Genomic DNA, 22459 nt, shown 5'->3' on the forward strand with positions numbered 1-22459 from the left:
ATTGAAATCCTTCTGGTAACAACTCTCACAGAATAGGTTTCCCAGCAAGCTGCCTCTGAGACAGATTTAGGTTGAGATGGCCAGGGCTTGATTCCCTTTTGTTGATAAATTGTAGGAGATGGGCCTCCAGAAGAGGTGTGGCCTTGGGTGAGGTGGCTCTCTGCACCTGAGGCAGATGAAGTTTGCCTACAGACAGCAGAGCTGGGGAAACAAGTCCTTCAGTGAAGGAGATCAGGGTAGAATATCTCAGTGTCCACCAGACAAGCTCATGAGTTAAAAGAGACTTACGGGAAACATCAGCCACATGCGTTGTGTTGATCATATGATCCTGATTCAACTGTAAAAAAGAATTATATAACAGTCAGGGGAAATTGAATACTAAGACATTATGTTGATTTTTTAGGTGTGATAATGGTATATAGTCATGTTTTTAAAATGGGCTCTAACCTTCTACACATACGTACTAACATTTTATCAATGAAATGATAGACTATCTGGAATTTGCTTCAAAACAATAGACTAGAAGTGAATTGGAGTATACATGGATGAGTTGTTGGTATGGACGGAAGACAAAATAATAGCCCCCCCAAAGATGTCCGTCCGTGTCCTAATCTCCAGAAGCTGGGGATATATTACCTTACATCGCAGAAAGGGTTTTGCAGGTGTGATTAAGTTAAGGATCTTGAGATGGAAAGAGCCTGGGTTATCCAGGTGGGCCCCATATAATCACAAGCGTCCTGATAAGAGAGAGACAAGAGGGTCAAAGTCAAAAAAAGGAGACCATATGACAATGGAAGCAGAGGGAAGCAGAGTCAGAGAGAGAAGATGCTATGCTGTGGCTTGGAAGATGGTGGAAGGAGCCACCAGCCAAAGACTGAGGGCAGCCACTAGAAGATGGAAAAGGCAAGGAATAGATTCTTTCCTGAAACCTTCAGAAGAAATGCAGCACTACTGACACCTTGATTTTAGACTTCTGACCTCCAGCACTGTAAGAGAGTGAATTTGTGCTGTTTTAAGCCACTAAGTTTATTGTAATTTGTTACAGCAGCAATGGGAATCTAATACAGTGGGCGTATGGAATTTATTTGGCTTTTTTTCTACTTTTGTGAAATTTTCTTTAATAAAAAGTTTTTTGAAAAATAAAAGAAAACCAGCATTGAAAAAGTAAATGTAATATGGGTTGATATACAGTGGAGCAAGTCCTCCTTTATTGTTTTTTAAATTATTTTTTGCTGTTCTTCCACATTTTACCTCCTGAATACATTTTTAATTGGCTTGCCAAATTTCTGTAAAAAAAAAGATCATGTAAGTATTTTATCAGAATTTTATTGAATACAGTATACAAATTAATTTTGGGGAAATCATATCAAAGACAAATGTAAGAGAATGTCCCTGATAGTCTGAGCTGATTCTTATGTATGTCTAGTGGGTAGATTCCAGGCCTTAGTCACTTCTAAGTTGCAGGAGTTGAAGGCAGTCGGTGGTTCTCCAGCCACACTATCTATGACTGAGTGGGCAAGTCCTATTCAGAGAGAAGAGAGGAAAAAAACACTTGGCCTCCTTTTCTTTTTTTTTTTTTTTTTAGGAAGATTAGCCCTGAGCTAACATCTGCTGCCAATCCTCCTCTTTTTGCTGAGGAAAACCGGCCCTAAGCTAACATCTGTGCCCATCTTCCTCTACTTTATATGTGGGATGCCTGCCGCAGCATGGCTTGCCAAGCAGTGCCATGTCCACATCCAGGATCCCACGAACCCGGGCCGCCGAAGCAGAACATGCGAACTTAATCATTGCGCCACCGGGCTGGCCCTTGGCCTCCCTTTCAAGACACATTCTCTGCTATAGCCTTACTACCATAATGTAAATACTTTAAGGCCTGTTTATCCCCTTGTGTTTGTTCTCAGCTGGCTCATAATTAGCATGTCTAATTGTATTCTCTGAAATCACCAATACATTGTAGATAGCTGACTAAATGATGGAGCTGGATGGAGCTGAATGGAGCTGAAGAACACAAGCAGAATTGATCCCAGGCATTCCGAAGCCTGCCCTGGAGACTAACAAAACAAAACGAAACAAAATAAGTGAAGGGGAAGGAGTGGAGGCTGGTGGAAGAAGTGGCAACATTTAGACCTTAATACTCATGTGACCTCACTGCCTGGACTTGTGAAGCCTGAGGGTATTTTAATTTTATAAGTAGTACGTAATTTAATAAGAAACATACAGCAGGATACACCCTTTGTACTACAACTACTGGATTGCTTTGGCACAGCAAAAATGCTCTGACACTTTACTTCAGATTTAATTCAATTAAGAAACTGAGTTTCACACAGAAAGTAAGTCTCCAAATTCTATTACTAAAATATTATTTTCATAGTCATATTTCAAATTGTCTAAACTGAAAGAAATTAAAAGTAGATAAGGCTTTTGAATGATAGTAACTTGAGTAAAAAGTATTATTATAGAATTTTAAAATAAAATTATAATTAGATGAAGTCTCCAAGTGATAGCATGAATCAAAAGGTTATAATTGGCCAACAGCTGCAAAGTTTTGTTTCCTCTGCTTAGCACTAATTAAGCAAGAAAAAGTTGTTTGCTTTTCTGGAAAGGGAATAATTATTTGTGTAATTATAGATAATGAAACAAGTACTAGAAGTGTTGGGGGGTGTGTGTGTATGAGAGAGAGAGAGAGGGAGGGAGAATTTCTGGGTCTTTGAAATCCCCCTTAAAAAGTCAACATGATCTCTGATAGCAGCTCCTGCCACTGTAGTGAACGGATGTGCCACTGGGAGGAGCTAGTGAGACAGAGTTTTTGAACACTCCCATTCCAGCGCCTGCATGTCCAACCAGTAGCCGCTGGGGAGTACCAGAATGCGAGGTTAAGGAGCCCGGAGTTAAAACCTCTGACTTGTCTTCTCTTTCCAGGAAGGAGAGTTCCTAGCTGCTGGCGAATCTATTTAGTAGGTGAGTAAAGGAGAAAGGATGAGCCTGCCTTGGGCACTGGAGCAAACAGGTACAGAAGATGTGCAAACAGATCCAGCAAAAACATTGGAAAACTTGGAACCATCTCAGGTTGAGCTGCTTTTCTCCTAACTGAAGAGAGGGTACGTCTGAGAGTCAGGCAAGGGAGAGCCACAGCTGTGGACAGGGGGCAACGAGGAACTAGAGTCTGAGTCTTCGGTGAGGTGGCCTCAGAAGAGATAAGAAGAATCAGGTCCAGAAATGAGAGTTCTGCCTCGCAGGACAAGCGAAACATATCTTGAGCTTTCTGTCTTTGTTTTCTTTGATGTTTTTCTCTGAAACAATCCTTCAGACAAGAAGAGTATTAAATCACAAATCAGAGGACTTGGATCTAGTCCCAGTTCTGTCAATAACAACACTAGCTGATACAGCAGAAGATAATTTGACCCCAAGCAAGTTCATAGGATGCAAGTTGGCCAACCCAACAAGTTGGTTAAAATATCTATTTGTTCCAGAAATCATATATCTAATCACTGGTTTTTCAAGAATTGATCATTCTGGTGCCTCACAGTATTGTTTTGCAATATTTTAAATCTTTAGATGCTTTTGCATTTTTCAGCATTCAGAGGTTTATTTTCCAGTAAATAAATCATAAGCCCTACATTATTCAATTCATCCTTGTCTAGAAAATATCATTGAGGCATAAGCTTAAGGCATTGGTTAACAATTCTTAATGAAGAACCTTGAAAGGATAGGTGACTGCCATTTGCTTTGAGAAGACCAGCCCCAAACTGGTTATTAAAATTTGTTCCCCAGTGGCCGGCCCTGTGGCTGAGTGGTTGAAGTTCTGCATGCTCTGCTTCAGTGGCTTGGGTCTGTGGGTTCGGATCCCGGGCATGGAACTACTCCATTCATCAGCCATGCTGTGGCAGCATCCCACATACAAAATAGAGGAAGATTGGCACATGTGTTACCTCAGGGGTAATCTTCCTCAAGCAAAAAAAAGAGGAAGATTGGCAGCAGATGTTAGCTCAGGGTGAATCTTCATCACTAAAAAAATATATATATATATTGTTCCACAGAATTCTCAGTACTCTAGATAAGCTCATGTGTCTCCCTGGGTTCCCTGCCTCCTCTGGTAAGGGTCAAGAGAATTCTCAAGAACCCTGTGGATTTGAATGGAGTAGGAGTGCCCCTCCCCAGCCTCCACACTTTCAACTGCAGCAGAGAAGATGGGATTCTAGAGCTCTCTTTCTGGCGAGATCCCCACTGCTCCATACCATCTGACACACCCCCATTATCTACCCTTCCACCATTAAGACCAATCTTATTACGCCTTTAGCCTTGTTCTATCAGTCTCCACAAGAAGCCCCAACACCTAGGTTACCCCTCATTCAGGTACACCTCAGCACTTAGCACTTCTAATTCCATCTCCTCTTTCCCCAAACTCTGAGCCTCTGGACAGGCAGTAAAATCCTCTGTATCCTCAAACTCTCCTCTTAATGGTTTCTTTCTTATTCTAAGTGAATCTTACTTCTCCCCTGAAGTCACTGCTCCTGCATCTTTCTCATGGACATCAAGAGCCTATTTTGGAAGTAATAATCCCAAACATCCTGGAGGCAACGGATGCATTAGGGCCTGCCAGTAATTGTTTGAATTTCTTTGAGAACGTGTGAAAAAAAATAAGCAAAAACATATTTTTCAGTAATTTCTATCATACAGCTGAGTGAAAAAAAAAGACGTTAAGGAGTATAAGTAGTATACCATCATTTGGGGAGGAGGAGAAGACAAGAATACATACATGAATACTTATATACACATAGAAATGTCCTAGGGAGTCACAAAAAACTTCTAACCACAGTTGAGCCTCAGAAGGAAGAATGGGTACCTGGGGGACTGTGGAGGATAGGAGGCCTGTTTTAAAAAAAAAATTCCCCCAACATTTGATTATGAAAAATTTCAATCATATAGACAGGCTAAAAGATTTTACACAGAGAACACTAGTATATCCTCCGTCTAGATTCTGTCATTAACATTTTACTATACTTGCTTTGTCAACCTTTCAATGCAACCATCAATCCATCTTATTTTTTGATACATTTCAAAGTAAATCGTAAACATAACTTCACTTACCCCTAAATTCTTTAGCATAAATATCACTAACTACATTTCAAATTTTGTTTACTACTTTTTCTTTTGAATGAGATGCAAAAATCTTAAGGGTAGAAGGGCTGAGTTTTGAGAAATGCATACACCCGAATAACCCAGATCCCTACCACAATATAGAACATGACATTACCCCAGAAAGGGCGAGGAGGCCTTCTTTTAACCGTATTCCTTTCAGCACCTTGTGAATTTTGTACAACGTGCTTGTGTTCTCTATTTTTAAATTAATCATATTTTTTTTTCATTTTTAAAGCTCTGGATTTATTTTACCAAATTTTTATCCCAAAGTTATCAAATTATACTTGCATTAGTAATGCATGATAATGCCTATTTAACCATACGCTGATTTTTTGTTTAATTTTTAAACTATTTATTTTTTATTTATTTTATTTTTAAGGAAGATTAGCCCTGAGCTAACTGCTGCCAATCCTCCTCTTTTTGATGAGGAAGACCGGCCCTGAGCCAACATCCATGCCTATCCTCCTCTACCTCATATGTGGGACGCCTACCACAGCATGGCGTGCCAAATGTTGCCATGTCCGCACCCAGGATCCGAACCAGCGAACCCCGGGCCACCAAAGCGGAACCTGCACACTTAACTGCAGCACCACTGGGCCGGCCCCTGAAATTGAGTTTTCAAAATTAGCCATAAGGTTCAGAGTGTGACCAGAGGAATGATGGCAATTAGGATATTAAGCCCCCTGCCTATCATATGTTCTCGAGTGCACACTGAATTTTTCCTTTGCAGTATTTATCATAATTCCAGTTAAGTAATGTTTCATTTGTGAACTATGCTTAATATCTGGCTCCCTTATTAGACCATAAGCTCCTAGAGGGCAATGGTCTCCTCTGTCTCATTTAACCCTGTATTTCTAGTGCCTAACTCTTAATAGGTACTCAAACAAGAACTAAATACTTAATTGGATTTTTTAAGTAGGGCCATTAATTAATTAATTCAATTCAATTGTTGTATCACAGCTTGTCACCTTTCTTTTTTAGGGTAAAGTTGATTATAATTTAATCTATAGTTTTACACTTTAAGCAGTAGAGTTGGCCTAGGGTTGCAGATAACCTAGTCTCGCTGGAAAAGTGAACCATAATTATATAAAGTTTATTCTGGACTAGGACTTTTCTCTAACCCAGTTGAGTGACCTTGGCCAGATCAAGCCTCAGTCTTCTCATCTGTAGAACAAAGACCTCTAAGAGTCATCCTTATGTTAACATTCTGCCAGGACATTACAGGCAGAGCGGCTCCGAATCCTTGTTCTACCATTTTCTCATTGTTTAATCGTGCCTAGATTACTCTCTACTAAATCATCTGTAAAATGGGGACACCTAGGTGGCTTGATTGTTGTGTCAATTTAATGAGATATTACAAAAACTTTCTAAATTACCCTTCTGCTTCTATTCACTACACAGCAGAGAGATCACGTTAAAATGGGAGTTTGATCATCAGTTCTCTGTTCAAAAGCCTGCATGATCCCAGTCTCACTCAGAATGAAAGCTAGTCTTTCCAGTGGTCTACAAGGCCCTATACCATCTAACGCCCTCCTGACTCTTTCTGCTCTGAACACACCAACCTTCTCGCTGTTCCTCGGACACTCTGGGCAACCTGCCACCTCAGGTATGGTGCTGTGCTTCCCCCGTCTGGAATGCTCTTCTCCCACACTTCCTTCAAGACTTTGCTCAAATGCCATCTTCTCAGTGAGGACTACTTGGATCACTCTACTGAAAACTGCAAACTTCATTCCCCTTTCCTGCTTTTACTCCATAGCTCTTACTTGTTTCCAACATATTATGAACGTATGAATGAGATTGTTTGCAAACATGCGTGACAATACCAAGTATATTGTAGATTCTACATATATATTCTCTTCCCTTGGCGTGTTTCTGGTCTGAAGCGATAAAGCCTGGGGACTTATGGTTTAGGATCTTCTAAGATAATGTGCCTTCAGGAAATCCAAGATGAATATTCATTGCCTGAACAACCTTTTCTAGATGATTTCAGTGCCAGGCACTCTTGAATAGAAGTATTAATAAATACTTCTGTGCATTCATTCAACACATATTCATTGGGCGCCGTCTATGTGCCAGTTCTTACTGCATGAGCTGCCGGGCCTAAGACGAGCTGTCATAAGCATTTCACTCGGGATAAGGTGTCTTCCTCAGCCCCGGCTCGCCAGATTTGGGGCGAGGGAAGAGAGAAAACGTGCGGTCCCGCCAGCAGAGGGCGTGCTCTCGCCCTCTCCGCAGCCTCCCGGCCCACCGAGGCTTCCAGGCTCCCACGCTCGCTCCCGAGCGCGCCCCCGCCCGCCGCGTCACGTGATGCGCCCGGGGAACCCGAGCTGCCCGGCCTAAGTCGAGCTAAATTCGTTGCCGGTGGCCGCCGCGGGTGCAACCACAAAGGCTAATCCGACGGAGTGGGGAGGCTGGTGGAGTCGATGCTTCCTCTTCCCATTCAGGTCGGCTCCTGTTATCTTCTCACCATTCGCCGTTGCCGTCTCCCTGAGCGTTTGTATGAGCTCTTTCGTGTGGGGAAGCTCCGGTGACCATGTAGGGGAAAAGAGAAAGGAAGCTCCAGGTGCCTGGGACAAGGTCAGCGCTGTCAGCACGCCGCCCCGGCGACCAGGACACCCCCGGTGCGGGCCGCTGGGTCCGTCGGCCCTGGTGGCAACTCCGGCCTCCGCTTGTGGTCGGGCCCGGAGCGCCACGAAATCTCGCGTCGTCTCGCGAGAATCTAAGTTGAAGGAACATGGCGACGTCTAATCTGTTAAAGGTAAGACCCTCAGTCCCTCTTGGGTTTTACTCCGTGACCGCTCGGTTCAGCTCTTCGGGAGAGGGTTGGTTCGGGTTCGGGGGTGAAATGTGGGAGAGTTCAGGGGTTGTCTCCCGGAAGGGAAGCCGGGGAGGCTGCCGCCGAGGACAGGAACGCGGGTCTCTGGCCTTGGGGTCGAGAGGCTCCTGTTGCCCCTCCCGCCGGTTGACCCGTGTGAGAAAGGCCCAGGGAGGGCTGGCGGGGAGCACTGCTTCCCGGGCCCAGCTCTGGCCTCGGGCTGGGGATGAATGGTGGCGCTGTGTCCTGACCAGTGGGGCAGTTCGTACTCTTAGGGTCTCAGTTTCTTCTGAAGCGAGAGTCTAAGACGCGTGAGAGGAAAATCGGAGAAAACGCAGCCTAACAGGTTCCAGTGGCTCGACCCCCACCTTCAGTTCCCGTTCTCGTCCTGTCTGCAGAAATTCCGAGGCGGGCAGCGGTGCCCTCGCTGGCCTGCGCGCCACACCTTCCCTCCCGGCCTCCCGTTCTTGAGTTCACGTTTTACCTTTTTTTCCTTGGGAAACTGCTCCTGAACCCCGTTATAGGACACAACCAGATGACTACTGAGGAAGTGCTGCCATCGTTTTAGGGCTTAGGAAAGTTACCTGAACAAAGAAAACGCTTAAAGTTAGTTTCAGAGATTTGGGATAGCGAGGGAGTGCTGGCCCCAGAGGGGCAGATTCTCTACCGTCTGTTAAAAAGTTTGGAGGCGAATGAGGGAGACAGGGCGCTTAGTCTGTTCTGTGTTTGTGTTTATAGTGGGAAGATTTTGCCTTAAAAGTACTGACTGAAATGGGGGTAGCGATTAGCTCAGGGAACGTAAATACAAGGGATGAACTACTCCCCCAAACCCCTTATTGTGCCTTCAGGCAGTGGGGATGAGAACAGAAAATAATAGAATCGCAAATATATTAAAATATACTGGAATCTCATTCATGTCTTCTTCAGACTACTGACATTAACTGCTTGATAGATGGGACTGTCTTATAAAATGTAGACCCAATTTTACTGATTTAAGAGGCAATATATCTTCTTTTAAAAGGGGGAGAGGCCTAGAATCAGACTGAATTTCTACCACTTAGAAGCTGTGTGACTTTGGGCAAATTTCTTAACCTCTCCGTTCCTGGGTTTCCTCATCAATAAAATGGAATTATCAGTAGCACCTATTTCATAGGAGCATTGTGAAGATTGAGTTAACGATGTAAAACGTTTAAAATAGTGACTGGCGCTTAATTAGTACAGGATATAGATAAATTACTGGAATTACTATTCTTGCTGTTTCCCTAAGAAGACAAATTCACAGAAATTGAGTAACCCATCCTGCTTGACTTGACTTTTATAACAGTATAGCAGAGTTCTAATGTGTTAGTTTAGAAAGAAAACTTAACTTCTGTTAAAGACTTTAATTAAAATTAAAGACTCCTGTTAATGCATCTGTGTGTTAACATAAGCAATAGCTTGTTATTAATTGAAATACTTTAATCGATTAATTCAACTAATACATTAATTGAAATGTAATTAGAAATAATTGAGTTCCTGATTGTCTGTGAATTTTTGACTTGTTGGTTACCTAGATATAAAGCAAGTTGTCATGTTCCCCCCGACACACACCACCAGTAATTCTCTCTCAGAAAAGAGCAAGTCACTTTACTCCATTCAAAGCCTTACAGAGGCTTGTTGGAGGAGATAGAAGTCTGAAGCTCCTTCAGTACTAGTGAGTGGTTACCTTGTGGAGGTTATGAGTCTGCATCTACAGCACGCACCTATAGAATGAAAAAACTGCCTGAATGTGTAGACAATGGTACTTAGGTTAAAAAGATCACAAGGATTCAAAAAGTTCTGTAACTTGATCAAACAACTTTTATAAAAAAAAAATGAAGGTGGTAACTCTTTGAAAAAACTGGTAAATGACTCAGTCACTCTGGTGAACATGAAGACAGGTGCCAGAGATACACTGGAAAAATTTCAATAAAATTGTTTTATAAAATGCAGGGGGGGGGGAAATAATTTCTAAATATTATTTTATGCACTATGTGATTTTAAATATGTATAACTAATGTAACATAATGGACATTATGAGTAGACATTTGATTCTTTTATCTATATCACCAAAAGTTTACATATTCAGGTAGGCCAGAAAACCTTCTTTTCTTTTTTCTCTCCTTACTGGGAGGTGGAGGGGATTGCCTTATATTCATATATTTAGAAATAGCTAATTAAAAAGTGGAAGGTTGTCTTCTTGGAGAAATGTAGTGAGACCCCGCCAGAGTAGATCCATGACATTCTTCGTAGGATCATTTAAATTCAAGGCTAGTGGTACCTTGAATAGAGACAGGGCGATGGGGAATGGCCAGTTAGCCTCACGTCCTTTTTTGGCAGGATTAATAGACTGGTTCTGTAGAAAAATGCCTTAGACATTGTACAATTAGATTTCACAAGAGCATATTTGACAGAATTATCATGTCCTCTGGTCAAAATGGACAAATGTGGGCTAGATGATAATACAGTTAGAATTTGATTCATTGTCAGTCAAACAACTGTATCTGAAGAATGATGAGTAATAAATCATCATCAACTCTGAAGGGAGGGCTTTAGTATCCTTCTGAAAGAATATGCCCTCTTCCTCTTTATCAATAACTTGGATGAAGTTAAATTTATTGATTTTGTGGGTGACAGTGTTCAGAGGGATGGCTAATAAGTTGTGAACACGCAAAACTTTGATATGAAACAAGTCAGAACCCACTGGAGCAAAAACCACCTACTTTTTTTATATTGGAATTTGATTATAATGATTGTATTCTCTATTTAAAGCAGGTAGACTTGGCTGGATTTTGGAAATCTTTTGGATATATGTACAAAGATTTGTGTTTTATGTTTTGACATAGACAGTTATTAGTTGCTTGGGGGTTTTATATCTCCAAAAACTTTCCAATATTACTGTTTTAACTTTGTTGTTTTAACATATAATTCTGCTTGTTCCTTTACTTTTGCAGTTTTCATCTAGGCCCTCAGTGCTCATTTTCTTCATTTCCAATTGAGTATCCTTTTCCAAATAGCAATTGTTTAAATCTTATTTTGCTAAGCCTCACCCCATTTAATTCCTAGCATGTTACTTTATCCATCTATCTGGAGTGCCCTTAGCTTCCTTGGTCAATACCATACATTTTTCTGTTTCCTCTGTATTCTGCTCTTTTCCAAGGTACTGCAACATTGCCTCCTTCCACTTGTTCTTGTTCAGCCTTCATTTTCCCCCCAGGACTTGGCAGCGTGTCCCCTCTTATTTTGTTTCAATCTCCTTTATTTTCACTTCTAGGATAAGAGAGTTCATGTATCTCCTCGTGTAAACTTAACCTGTACTCTGCTTTGGCCTCAAACTTTTGCTCTTTTCCCTTCCCGTTCACTGTCACAGTTCTTAGAAAAACAGCCCTCACTTGCTGCCTTTGTAATTCTTTACCTTTTTGCTTGGCTTGCTGTCATCTGACTCTCCCCCTACCCCCGCTCAATTTTATTGAAGCTGTGAGTCTCAAGAGCACTAGCAACCTCCTGATTGCCAAATGAGATTCTTCTCTGATACATTCATCCTCTCTTCTGATATTGTTGATCACTAACTCTGCTTGCCTTTTGGTTTTTATGACACTGTCTCCTTGGTCTCCTGTCTCTCAGATCATTTGTGTTTTTCATTGACCTCCCTCCTCTCCTCCCCAGTATAATTATTTCTCAGGATTTAATCTTCAGCCCTTTTTTCTATCTTTGTACTTTTTTTCTGGGACAATCTTAACTCCCATGATTTCACTATTTTTATCTCTTAACTCTAATCTGAGCTCTAGACCAAAACACAGTGCTGACCATATCACTTTCCTACTCAGATACCTTTGATGATTCAAATTCTCTGAGATCTTTCCAGCTGGGTCTTTTCCCTAATAACATACACACACACACTCTCACTCTCTCTTACACAAACACACACATCCCTCTACTTGGCTGGTTACTCGTTGGATCACTGGCATGCCAGAGTCTTCAAGACTCTTTATGTTTGCTGTTTCTTCTGTCAGAAATGCACCCTTCCCCTCAATATTTGCCTGTTAAAATCCTGTTATTCATCAAGACCCAGCCCAGATACCTCCTTTCTTCTTAGTGCTCTCATTTGGAATTAATTTTTGCCTACTCTGCTCAACCATAGCACTGCATCAGTCTCTTCTAGCACTTACATTATGCCTTATGTATTAGTTACAGGATCTGTTTACATATCTAACTCCCTTTCTGGATTGTACGCCCTGTTAGTTCAGGGATTTTATTAATCTACTGATGCCTTAACCATGTAGTGCGATGATCCCTCATGGTAGGTGCTCCATAAATGGACGATAATTGATTGAAAAGAGAAGTCTACTGCAGTATCTGTACATTATAGGTGCTCAGTAAATGAGTGTTGATTGGTTAAAAGGAGGAATTTCTGGTTTTATTCTCTTCCAATTAGATCTAGAGCGAGAGAGAAAGAGAGGAGGTGATAGAGGTATAAAACCAAACCACAAGAGAATCTAAACTTTAAACTGAAATATGAAGCTACTTTTCTCAGTGGAAACTTTTTTATCCTTTGAGAGGAAAGAAAATGGAAATACTATAGAGTGATTCGAAATGTATGTAGAATTTACTCATTATTAAAGTAATGTAAAAGTAAAGTAAATTAAAGTTAGACACACGTGCAGGCACCATGAAGGATACAAAGATGTGTAAAACAATGTCCATGCTCTTTGGGAACTTACCATACACTAAAGAAGAATAAAAGTACTAATGATTTGCCCTAAGGCAAGAATTTCAGGAATGTTACCACATGCTGTATGGTCCCTCACAGACTGAGGAGATCATTTCACGGGACCATCAAAGTGTTATGGAGAAAGCATTGGAGCTGGATTTTGAAGAATGAGTAGACTTTTTGTAGGTGGTGGTTAGGAGAAAATTTGGTAGGAATGGAGACTAGATTAGTTTGGCTGCGTTGTAAGCAGGACTGCGTGCTTTCTTGCTTTCTCTATGAATGGTGCTCCTTGGAATTGTTGCAGCCTTGCAGCCCAGAGTACTGGAAGTAGCCCGGAGTACAGGAAACAGTAGGAGATAAGAGTACAAAGGAAAGTCAGGGTCAGATTGTCAAAGGTCTTCAATGCTAGACAAGGGAGTTTGAAATAAACTTCCATAGATAATGGAGAATATTTGAAATATATGTGAGCAGAGATGTTGTCAAGCCCTTAATCTATTCTTGGCTCTTACACATAAAATCTGTCACTCATCATTACTTCTATTTTGTGTGTATTCAAAATCTAATTTGTGGGGTGACCGTGAATGGGGGGCATTTGTGCTAATGACACCATGTTCACTGAAATCATAACAGCAGTCATTAAGTCTGTGGAAAATAAATTCATTCATTCAACAAGTATTTAGCATTTTCTAATTCCAACTAGATCATGGTGATCTAGGCAGACAAATTCCTGCCCTTATGTAACTTAGATTTTTGTGGAGGGTAGAGGCAATAAACATATAAGCAAATACATATATACTAAGGTCAGGTTGTGAAAAATGTTATGAGGAAAAACAAACAGGGTAAAGGATAGAGGGTGATAGGTGTTATTTTTAATAGGATGATCAGGGAAGACCCCTAAAGAGATGACATTTGAGGTGAGACCTGAATGAAGTGAGGGAACAAGCCATCTACATATTTAGGAAAAGAGTTCCAGGTAGAGGGAACAGGAACAGCCAGAGCAGAGGCATTGAGTCAGGAAGATGTGTGGCAGGGAGTATGGATGTGATACTAAGATGTGAATGTAGTTAAGATACACAACTGGGTATGTAATTCTTTTTAATGTCTTACTTAAACATAAATGAGAGCCTTAGAATGTAACTTGTCAGTTTAATCGAGTTGATGGAAATTGCCCTTCTGAATGGACATCTAAGAGGCACATTATCCTTAGGGCCTCCTTCCCTCATTCCTGTGTCCTGTCCTAGAGACATGGTTATATTTGACACTTACAGCCTAGGGAGAAAACAATTTCAGAGGTATGTATGTTGGCCATGGGTAGGGGTGAAGTGGAAATGGTGGACTAAATCACCTACTATAAAACTATGTGATAAAAGTAAATGTGAGAGTTTTCATGTTCTGTGAAAATAGATAAGTGAGCACTTACCATAATCTGGAGGTGATATATGTTAATTAAAGCTACTTATAGGACATCTATCTGGTGGACAATGAAAGCTGGAGAAGGGGGATGGACAAAGACAGGTATTTCTCATTAGGTATTTTGCTAGGGTCCTGGTGAACCTAGTTGTGTCACAGAAAGTCACCTGGCTCTTGCCTCTGTATAGTATGTAGCATAAATTGGTGCCTGATCGGCTCTGTAAACAAGTTACAGCTCAGGTTAAAATATTAGGGGGCCGGCCCGGGGTTTGCTGGTTCGGATCTCGGGTGCAGACATGGCACTGCTTGGCAGCCATGCTGTGGTAGGCGTCCCACATATAAACTAGAGGAAGATGGGCACGGATGTTAGCTCAGAGCCAGGCTTCCTCAGCAAAAAGAGGAGGACTGGCAGTAGTTAGCTGAGGGCTAATCTTCCTCCAAAAAAAAAAAAAAATTAGTCATAATACGTGGAGTACATACAGGTAATAGCAGGAATATTTGATGTGTATAACTGGGGCTTGTTCATTCCACAAATATGTGAGCATCTACTCTGTTGGATACTATTCTAAGTGTCAGTAATACAGTAGTGAATATGACAGGCAAGGTCCCTGGTCTTTGGAGCTTATATTCTAATGTGTAAATACTGACACCAAAGAAATAAGTAACATGTTGGGTAAGGGCTGTGATGAAAACAATGTAATCAAAAATGTTCAGAAGGTGGGGGCACTATTTTACTTATTTACAATAGAAAATAATTTTTCCCCCCTAAATATTGCTTTCAACTATATTCTGTTGAATTTTCCTTCCCTGCCACTTGATGACATTTCAGTCAGATTCGTAGCTTTCAGGTCTTTTTGAAAACTGCCATTTAGTCTGAATTAAAATTTCAATCTCGTAGCCAATCAAAGCAGTTGTCCTACCAGCTCAAGACATTGGCTCTGGGTCTGTAGAGAAGACAGGGGAAAGGGCATTTTGGTTTGGGAAGGCCTCTGCATGATCAGCATTCTGGGCAAACGTCTTGTGCAGTGGTGAGCTTGGCATGTTTGAGGAACTCCTTGAAAAGGGTAGTGTGGCTGGAATATAGTGAGAATTGCCGGTATTCAAATATATACTGTGGTTTTGTGGTTCTTTTGGTTGATGGGGATTGTAAATGTGGTTTTAAAACCACATAACTGGGAGTACTAGTGACTCATAGACAGTCTGGGAACCCACACATTCAAATAGCTGACCTCATAATTTACACAGAAGACCTAAAATATACGAATTGGATTCCTTTTGTAAAGTTATTAAAATGCCATCATTGGATATATCTATAATTAATAGATTAGGAACTTCAAAGAGGGAATAAATACAAATCTTAAAATGACTGAACTCCTTGTATTGTGTGTCAAAATGTTATGGGCGTGGAAGAATACAGGTGATAAAAAATAATTGCTTTTAATTCTGTGGATGTTATTGTTTCTTGTCTTGCCTTCAACTTGCCCTTTCACTGTAACTTTTCTTGAATTTTTGTCGTCATGAAGATATAGCAAGAAGATGTCCAGCAATAGTAACTACATTATGTTTTCTTTTAAATGCAAAATTTGACATTTAAAATATTGTAGTAACATTATTCTTACAATTTAATGAGGTATGTTTTGTCCCATGTTATATAGGAGTTTCTGGACATTTTCAGGGCAGACTAATAGATCAATATTTGTATTATTTTGTTGCAAAGTAAGTGAGTAATTTAAAAATGATTTTGTATTACTTTTAAAACATTTTGCAAGCCACTTGACTTCTATTTTTGTTTACTTTCATGTGTTTATTTGAGCATTATTATTTTTTTATTAAGGTTATGAAAGTTAACATCCTTGTGAAATTACAGTTGTACATCATTATTAGTGATGTTGTAGGTATACCACTTCACCCCTAGTGCCCTCCCCCCACCCCCCTTTCCCCTGGCAACCACCGATCAGTTCTCTTTGTCCATATGTTAACTACCACCTATGAGTGGAATCATACAGAGTTCGTCTTTCTCTGTCTGGCTTATTTCACTCAACGTAATACCCTCAAGGTCTCTCCATGTTGTTGTGAATGGGACGATTTTGTCCTTTTTTATGGCTGAGTAGTATTCCATTGTATATATATACCACATCTTCTTTATCCAATCATCAGTTGCTGGGCTCTTAGGTTGGTTCCATCACTTGGCTATTGTGAATAATGCTGTGATGAACATAGGGGTGCATAGGACTTTTGGAATTGCTGATTTCAGGTTCTTAGGATAGACACCCCGTAGTGGGATGGCTGAGTCATAAGGTATTTCTATTCTTAACTTTTTGAGGAATCTCCATACTGTTTTCCATAGTGGCTGCACCAGTTTGCATTCCCACCAACGGTGTATGAGGGTTCCCTTTTCTCCACAGCCTCTCCAACATTTGTCACTCTTGGTTTTGGATATTTTTGCCATTCTAACAGGCGTAAGGTGATATCTTAGTGTAGTTTTGATTTGCATTTCCCTGATGATTAGTGATGATGAGCATCTTTTCATGTGTCTATTGGCCATCCGTATATCTTCTTTGGAGAAATGTCTGTTCATGTCCCCTGCCCATTTTGTAATTGGGTTGTCTGATTTTTTATTGTTGAGTTGTGTGAGTTCTTTGTATATTATGGAGATTAAGCCTTTGTTGGATAAATAACTTGTGAATATTTTTTCCCAATTAGTGGGCTGTTTTTTTGTTTCAATCCTGTTTTCCCTTGCCTTGAAGAAGCTCTTTAGTCTGATGAAGTCCCATTTGTTTATTCTTTCTATTGTTTCCCTCATGTGAGGGGTTATGGTGTCCGAAAAGATTCTTTTGAAGCTGATGTCAAAGAGTGTACTGCCGATATTCTCTTCCAGAAGACTTATTGTTTTTGGCCTAATCTTTAGGTCTTTGATCCATTTTGAGTTTATTTTAGTAAATGGTGAAAAAGAATGGTCAATTTTCATTCTTTTACATGTGGCTGTCCAGTTTTCCCAGCACCATTTGTTGAAGAGACTTTCTTTCCTCCATTGTAGGCCCTCAGCTCCTTCATCAAAGATTAGCTGTCCATAGATGTGTGGTTTTATTTCTAGGCTTTGAATTCTGTTCCATTGATTTGAGCACCTGTTTTTGTACCAGTACCATGCTGTTTTGATTACTGTAGCTTTGTAGTATGTTTTGAAGTCAGGGATTGTGATGCCTCCAACTGTGTTCTTCTTTCTCAGGATTGCTTTAGCAATTCGGGGTCTTTTGTTGCCCCATATGAATTTTAGGATTCTTTGTTCAATTTCTGTAAAGAATGGCATTGGAATTCTGATTGGGATAGTGTTGAATCTGTAGATTGCTTTAGGTAGTATGGACATTTTAACTATGTTTATTCTTCCAATCCATGTACATGGAATGTCTTTCCATCTCTTTATGTCGTCTTCGATTTCTTTCAAGAAAGTCTTGTAGTTTTCGTTGTATAGATCTTTCACTTCCTTGGTTAAATTTATCCCAAGGTATTGTATTCTTTTTGTTGCGATCGTGAATGGAATTGAGTTCTTGAGATCTTTTTCTGTTAGTTCATTGTTAGCATATAGAAATGCTACTGATTTATGTATGTTGATTTTATACCCTGCAACTTTGCTGTAGCTGTTGATTGTTTCTAATAGTTTTTCTGTGGATTCTTTGGGGTTTTCTATATATAAGATCATGTCATCTGCAAACAGTGAGAGTTTTACTTCTTCATTGCCTATTTGGATTCCTTTTATTTCTTTTTCCTGCCGAATTGCTCTGGCCAAAACCTCCAGTACTATGTTGAATAAGAGTGGTGAAAGTGGGCACCCTTGTCTTGTTCCTGTTCTGAGAGGGATGGGTTTCAGTTTTTGTCCGTTGCGTATGATGTTGGCTGTGGGTTTGTCATATATGGCCTTTATTATGTTGAGGTACTTTCCTTCTATACCTATTTTATTGAGGGTTTTTATCATAAATGGATGTTGGATCTTGTCGAATGCTTTCTCTGCGTCTATTGAGATGATCATGTGGTTTTTGTTTCTCCTTTTGTGTTAATGTAGTGAATCACGTTGATTGACTTGCGGATGTTGTACCATCCCTGTGTCCCTGGTATAAATCCCACTTGATCATGGCGTATAATCTTTTTGATGTATTGCAGTATTCGGTTGGCCAAAATTTTGTTGAGGATTTTTGCATCTATGTTCATCAGTGATATTGGCCTGTAGTTTTCTTTCTTTGTGTTGTCCTTGTCAGGTTTGGGGATCAGGGTGATGTTGGCTTCACAGAATGTATTAGGGAGTGCTCCATCTTCCTCTATTTTCTGGAACAGTTTGAGAAGGATAGGTATTAAATATTCTTTGAATGTTTGGTAGAATTCTCCAGAGAAGACGTCTGGTCCTGGACTCTTATTTTTGGGGGGGTTTTTGATTACTGTTTCTATTTCTTTACTTGTGATTGGTCTATTCAGATTCTCTATTTCTTCCTGATTTAGTTTGGGTGGGTTGTATGAGTCTAGAAATTTATCCATTTCTTCTAGGTTGTTCAATTTGTTGGCATTTAGTTTTTCATAGTATTCTCTTATGATCCTTTGTATTTCTTTGGTATCTGTTGTGATTTCTCCTCTCTCGTTTCTAATTTTATTTATTTGAGACTTCTGTCATTTTTTTTTTCAGTGAGTCTGGCTAAGGGTTTGTCGATTTTGTTAATTTTTGCGAAGAACCAACTCTTTGTTTCATTGATCCTTTCTACTGTCTTTTTTGTTTCAATATCATTCATTTCTGCTCTAGTTTTTGTTATTTCCCTCCTTCTACTGACTTTGGGCTTTGTTCTCCTTTTTCTAATTCCGTTAGGTGTCGTTTGAGGTTGTTTATGTAAGATTTTTCTTGCTTATTGAGGTGAGCCTGTGTTGCAAAGAATTTCCCTCTTAGGACTGCCTTTGCTGCATCCCAAATCATTTGGTATGGTGTGTTTTCATTTTCATTTCTCTCCAGATAATACCTGATTTCTTCTTTAATTTCTTCAGTGATCCATTGTTTGTTCAGTAGCATGTTGTTTAGTCTCCACATTTTTGCCCTTTCCCAGCTTTATTCTTGTAGTTGATTTCTAGTTTCATAGCATTATGATCAGAAAAGATGCTCGATACTATTTCAGTCCTCTTGAATTTATTGATGTGTGCTTTGTTTCCCAAGATATGGTCTATCCTTGAGAATGAATGTGTAACCTGCTGTTTTTGGATGAAGTGTTCTATATATATCTATTAAGTCCATCTGGTCTAATTTTTCATTTAATTCTATAATTTCCTTGTTGATTTTTTGTCTGGATGATCTATCCGTTGGTGTTAATGGGGTGTTGAGGTCCCCTACTATTATTGTATTGTTGTTGATGTTTGCTTTTAGTTTTATTAAGAGTTGCTTTACACATTTTGGTGCTCCTGTGTTGGGTGCGTATATATTTATAAGTGTTATGTCATCTTGGTGGAGTGTCCCTTTTATTGTTATATACTGCCCCTCTTTGTTTTTCTTTATCTGTTTTGCTTTGAAGTCTACTTTGTCTGATATAAGTATGGCAACACCTGCATTCTTTTGTTCATTATTAGCTTGGAGTATTGTCATCCATCCCTTCACTTTGAATCTGTGTTTGTCTTTGGAGCTGAGGTGTATTTCCTGGAGGCAGCATATTGTTGGGTCTTGTTCTTTGATCCATCCTGCCACTCTGTGTCTTTTGTTTGGAGAGTTCAATCCATTTACATTTAGAGTGATTATTGAAATGTGGGGGCCTACTGCTGCCATTTTATCACTTGTTTTCTGGTGTTCTTGCATTTCCTTTGTTTCTCGCCCCATGATTTTTGGATTACTAATTCAGGTAGGTAAATTTCTGTATTGGCTTTCTTCTTATTTGTAATTTGTGTCTTTATTCTTATTATTTGTTTAGTGGTTACCAGGTGATTTGTATAAAACATCTCATAGATGAGATAGTCCATTTTCTGATAGCCTCTTATTTCCTTAAATTAAAACGTTCCATCCCTTTTCTCTTCCCCTCCTAGATTGTTATTGTCAGATTTTTTTTTTCCCTCTTCCTTCTTGTGTTGTGTGTTTGTGGTTAAAATGACAGGATTATATTTATTCTTGGCGTTTCCCTTCCTTTTATCTTTAATGTTTTATTGAACTTTTGCTAATCTGTTGTGATGGAGAGCTGCTGCTTTCTGTTATTGTCCTTCTACTTATCTCCTTTGCTCTGGGTTTTGTAACCCCTTTCCTGTTTTTGATTTTTCAGGTATGAGGGTCTTCCTGAGCATTTCTTGAAGGGAGGTCTTGTGACAATGAACTCCCTTAACTTTTGTGTATCTGGGAAAGTTTTGATTTCTCCATCGTATTTGAAGAATATTTTTGCTGGGTAGAGTATTCTTGGCTGCAGGTTTTTGTCTTTCAGAGTTTTGAATATATCATTCCACTCTCTTCTAGCCTGTAAGGTATCTGCTGATAGCCTTATTGGGGTTCCTTTGTAGGTTATTTTCTTCTGCCTGGCTGCCCTTAGTATTTTCTCTTTGTTGTTGACTTTTGCTAGCTTCACTGTTATATGCCTTGGGGTTGGTCTTCTTATATTGATAAAGTTTGGAGATCTGTTGGCTTCTGTCACATGACGTTCCATCTCTCTCCCCAGGTTTGGAAAATTGTCAGCCATTATTTCTTTGAACAGGCTTTCTGCCCCCTTCTCTTTCTCTTCTCCCTCTGGTATACCTATAATCCTTATGTTGCATCTCCTCATTGAGTCGGATAATTCTCGGAGAGTTTCTTCATTTCTTCTTAGTCGTAGTTCTCTCTCCTCCTCTGTCTGCAGCATTTCTATATTCCTGTTCTCCACATTGCTAATTCTGTCCTCCATATTATCGACCCTGCTGTTCAGAGAGTCCAGATTTTTCTTAATCTCTTCCATTGTGTTCTTCATCTCCAGTATTTCTGATTGGTTCTTCTTTATAGTATCAAGCTCTTTTGTGACATAGCTCCTGAACTCGTTGAGTTGTTTATCTGTGTTCTCTTTTAACTCGTTGAGTTTTTTAATAATGGCTGTTTTAAATTCATCGTCATTTAGGTTGTAGATTTCATTGTCTTTGGGATTTTTTTCTGGGTACTTGTCATTTTCCTTCTGTTCTTGAGATTTAGTATATTTTTTCATACTGCTTGATGGCGTGGATTTGTGCCTCTGCATAGAGCTAGAGTTTAGTTACTGCTTTCACTTGTTTCTACTGGTGTTGGGGGAGCACCTGTTTAGACTGCCCAGACCAGGGACCCTGTCAGCTGTTGCTGACTGGACCTGGGCCCCTCCTCATAGTCACAGTGGTCCTGTGGGGTCCCTCGTCAGCTGTGGGGGCAATTGCAAGGGGGCTTCAGGCTGCTGGTGCCTACTGTTGCAGACCACCTAGGCGTAATCCCTCCTTGGTGTCTGCAGTGGTGTTGTGGGCTTTCCCAGCGGCAGGGAGCAGGATCACCTATATTCGCAGCTCTGTCACTGTCAAAGCCCACAAAATCTTACTTGTCCACTATAGGTCCCAGCAGAGCTATGGGTATCTTCTGCAGTCTGTGGTTAGCTCACCTACCTGTGCTACTTTTGCCCCAGGTCCTTCCAGCCTTTTGATTGCCAGTCGGGGCCTCTCCACTAGTGCTGTGCAGAGGCTTTCGCTGAGGCTGCTGTGGGACTGTAGAGTTTCCCCCTGGGTCCCGGAGCCAGGCTGCTGGAGCTCCACCCAGCCCCTGACCATGCCCACGGGATCTCTGGGTGCCTCTTGGCCCCTCTGAGACACAGCTGGAGTCCATGAGTCCGGCGGCCGCTGGAGGGCTGCTGCCCTGCCCAGGATCCTCCTCTTTAGCTGCCTTCCGGCATTCTGAATGCTTGGTGGGGCCTCTCTGCTAATGGTGAGTAGAGGCTTTCCCTGCCACTGGTGCACTGATGCGGGACCCTGGAGTCTCCCCCTGGGCCGCAGAGCTGGGCCACTGGAACTCCACCCAGCCCCAGAGCACTCCTATGGGATCTCCGGGAGGCCCTTGTCTCTTCTGGGAGACAGCTGGAGTCTGTGAGTCCTGTGGCAGCTGAGGGGCTGCTGCCCTGCCCAGGATCCTCCTCTTCGGGAGTCTCCCGGTGTTCTGAATGCTGGGCGGAGCCTCTCCGCTAATGGCGAGTAGAGCCTTTCCCTGCCGCTGGTGCAGGACCCTGGAGTTTCCCCCTGGACTTAGGTGTAATCGCAGGGGGCTTAGGTAGGGCTGTAGTCACCTATTTCCACTGTTGCTCTGCCGGTGCGCACACACTCCTGCCCTTGGTGCATGGAGATGCTATGGGGGATTCCACTGGAAGAAAGCCGCTTGCAGGTATTAGGCT

The 22459-nt window shown here is 40.9% G+C and overlaps 1 protein-coding gene across 1 annotated transcript in view; it reads left to right on the forward strand.

Moving 5' to 3' along the window:
• Positions 1 to 7411: 7411 nt before the first annotated feature.
• The window catches only part of CUL5 (cullin 5), an 89808-nt gene continuing 74760 nt past the window's right edge, over positions 7412 to 22459 (forward strand). Inside the window, exon 1 of the mRNA XM_070624828.1 lies at positions 7412 to 7897. Within this exon, the coding sequence (XP_070480929.1) occupies positions 7874 to 7897 (24 nt within the window). The 5' untranslated portion in view covers positions 7412 to 7873. The remainder of the gene's footprint in view (positions 7898 to 22459) is intronic.

Source organism: Equus przewalskii, chromosome 6 (assembly GCF_037783145.1).
Source record: "Equus przewalskii isolate Varuska chromosome 6, EquPr2, whole genome shotgun sequence".
In the NCBI taxonomy this organism is placed as follows: Eukaryota; Metazoa; Chordata; class Mammalia; order Perissodactyla; family Equidae; genus Equus; species Equus przewalskii.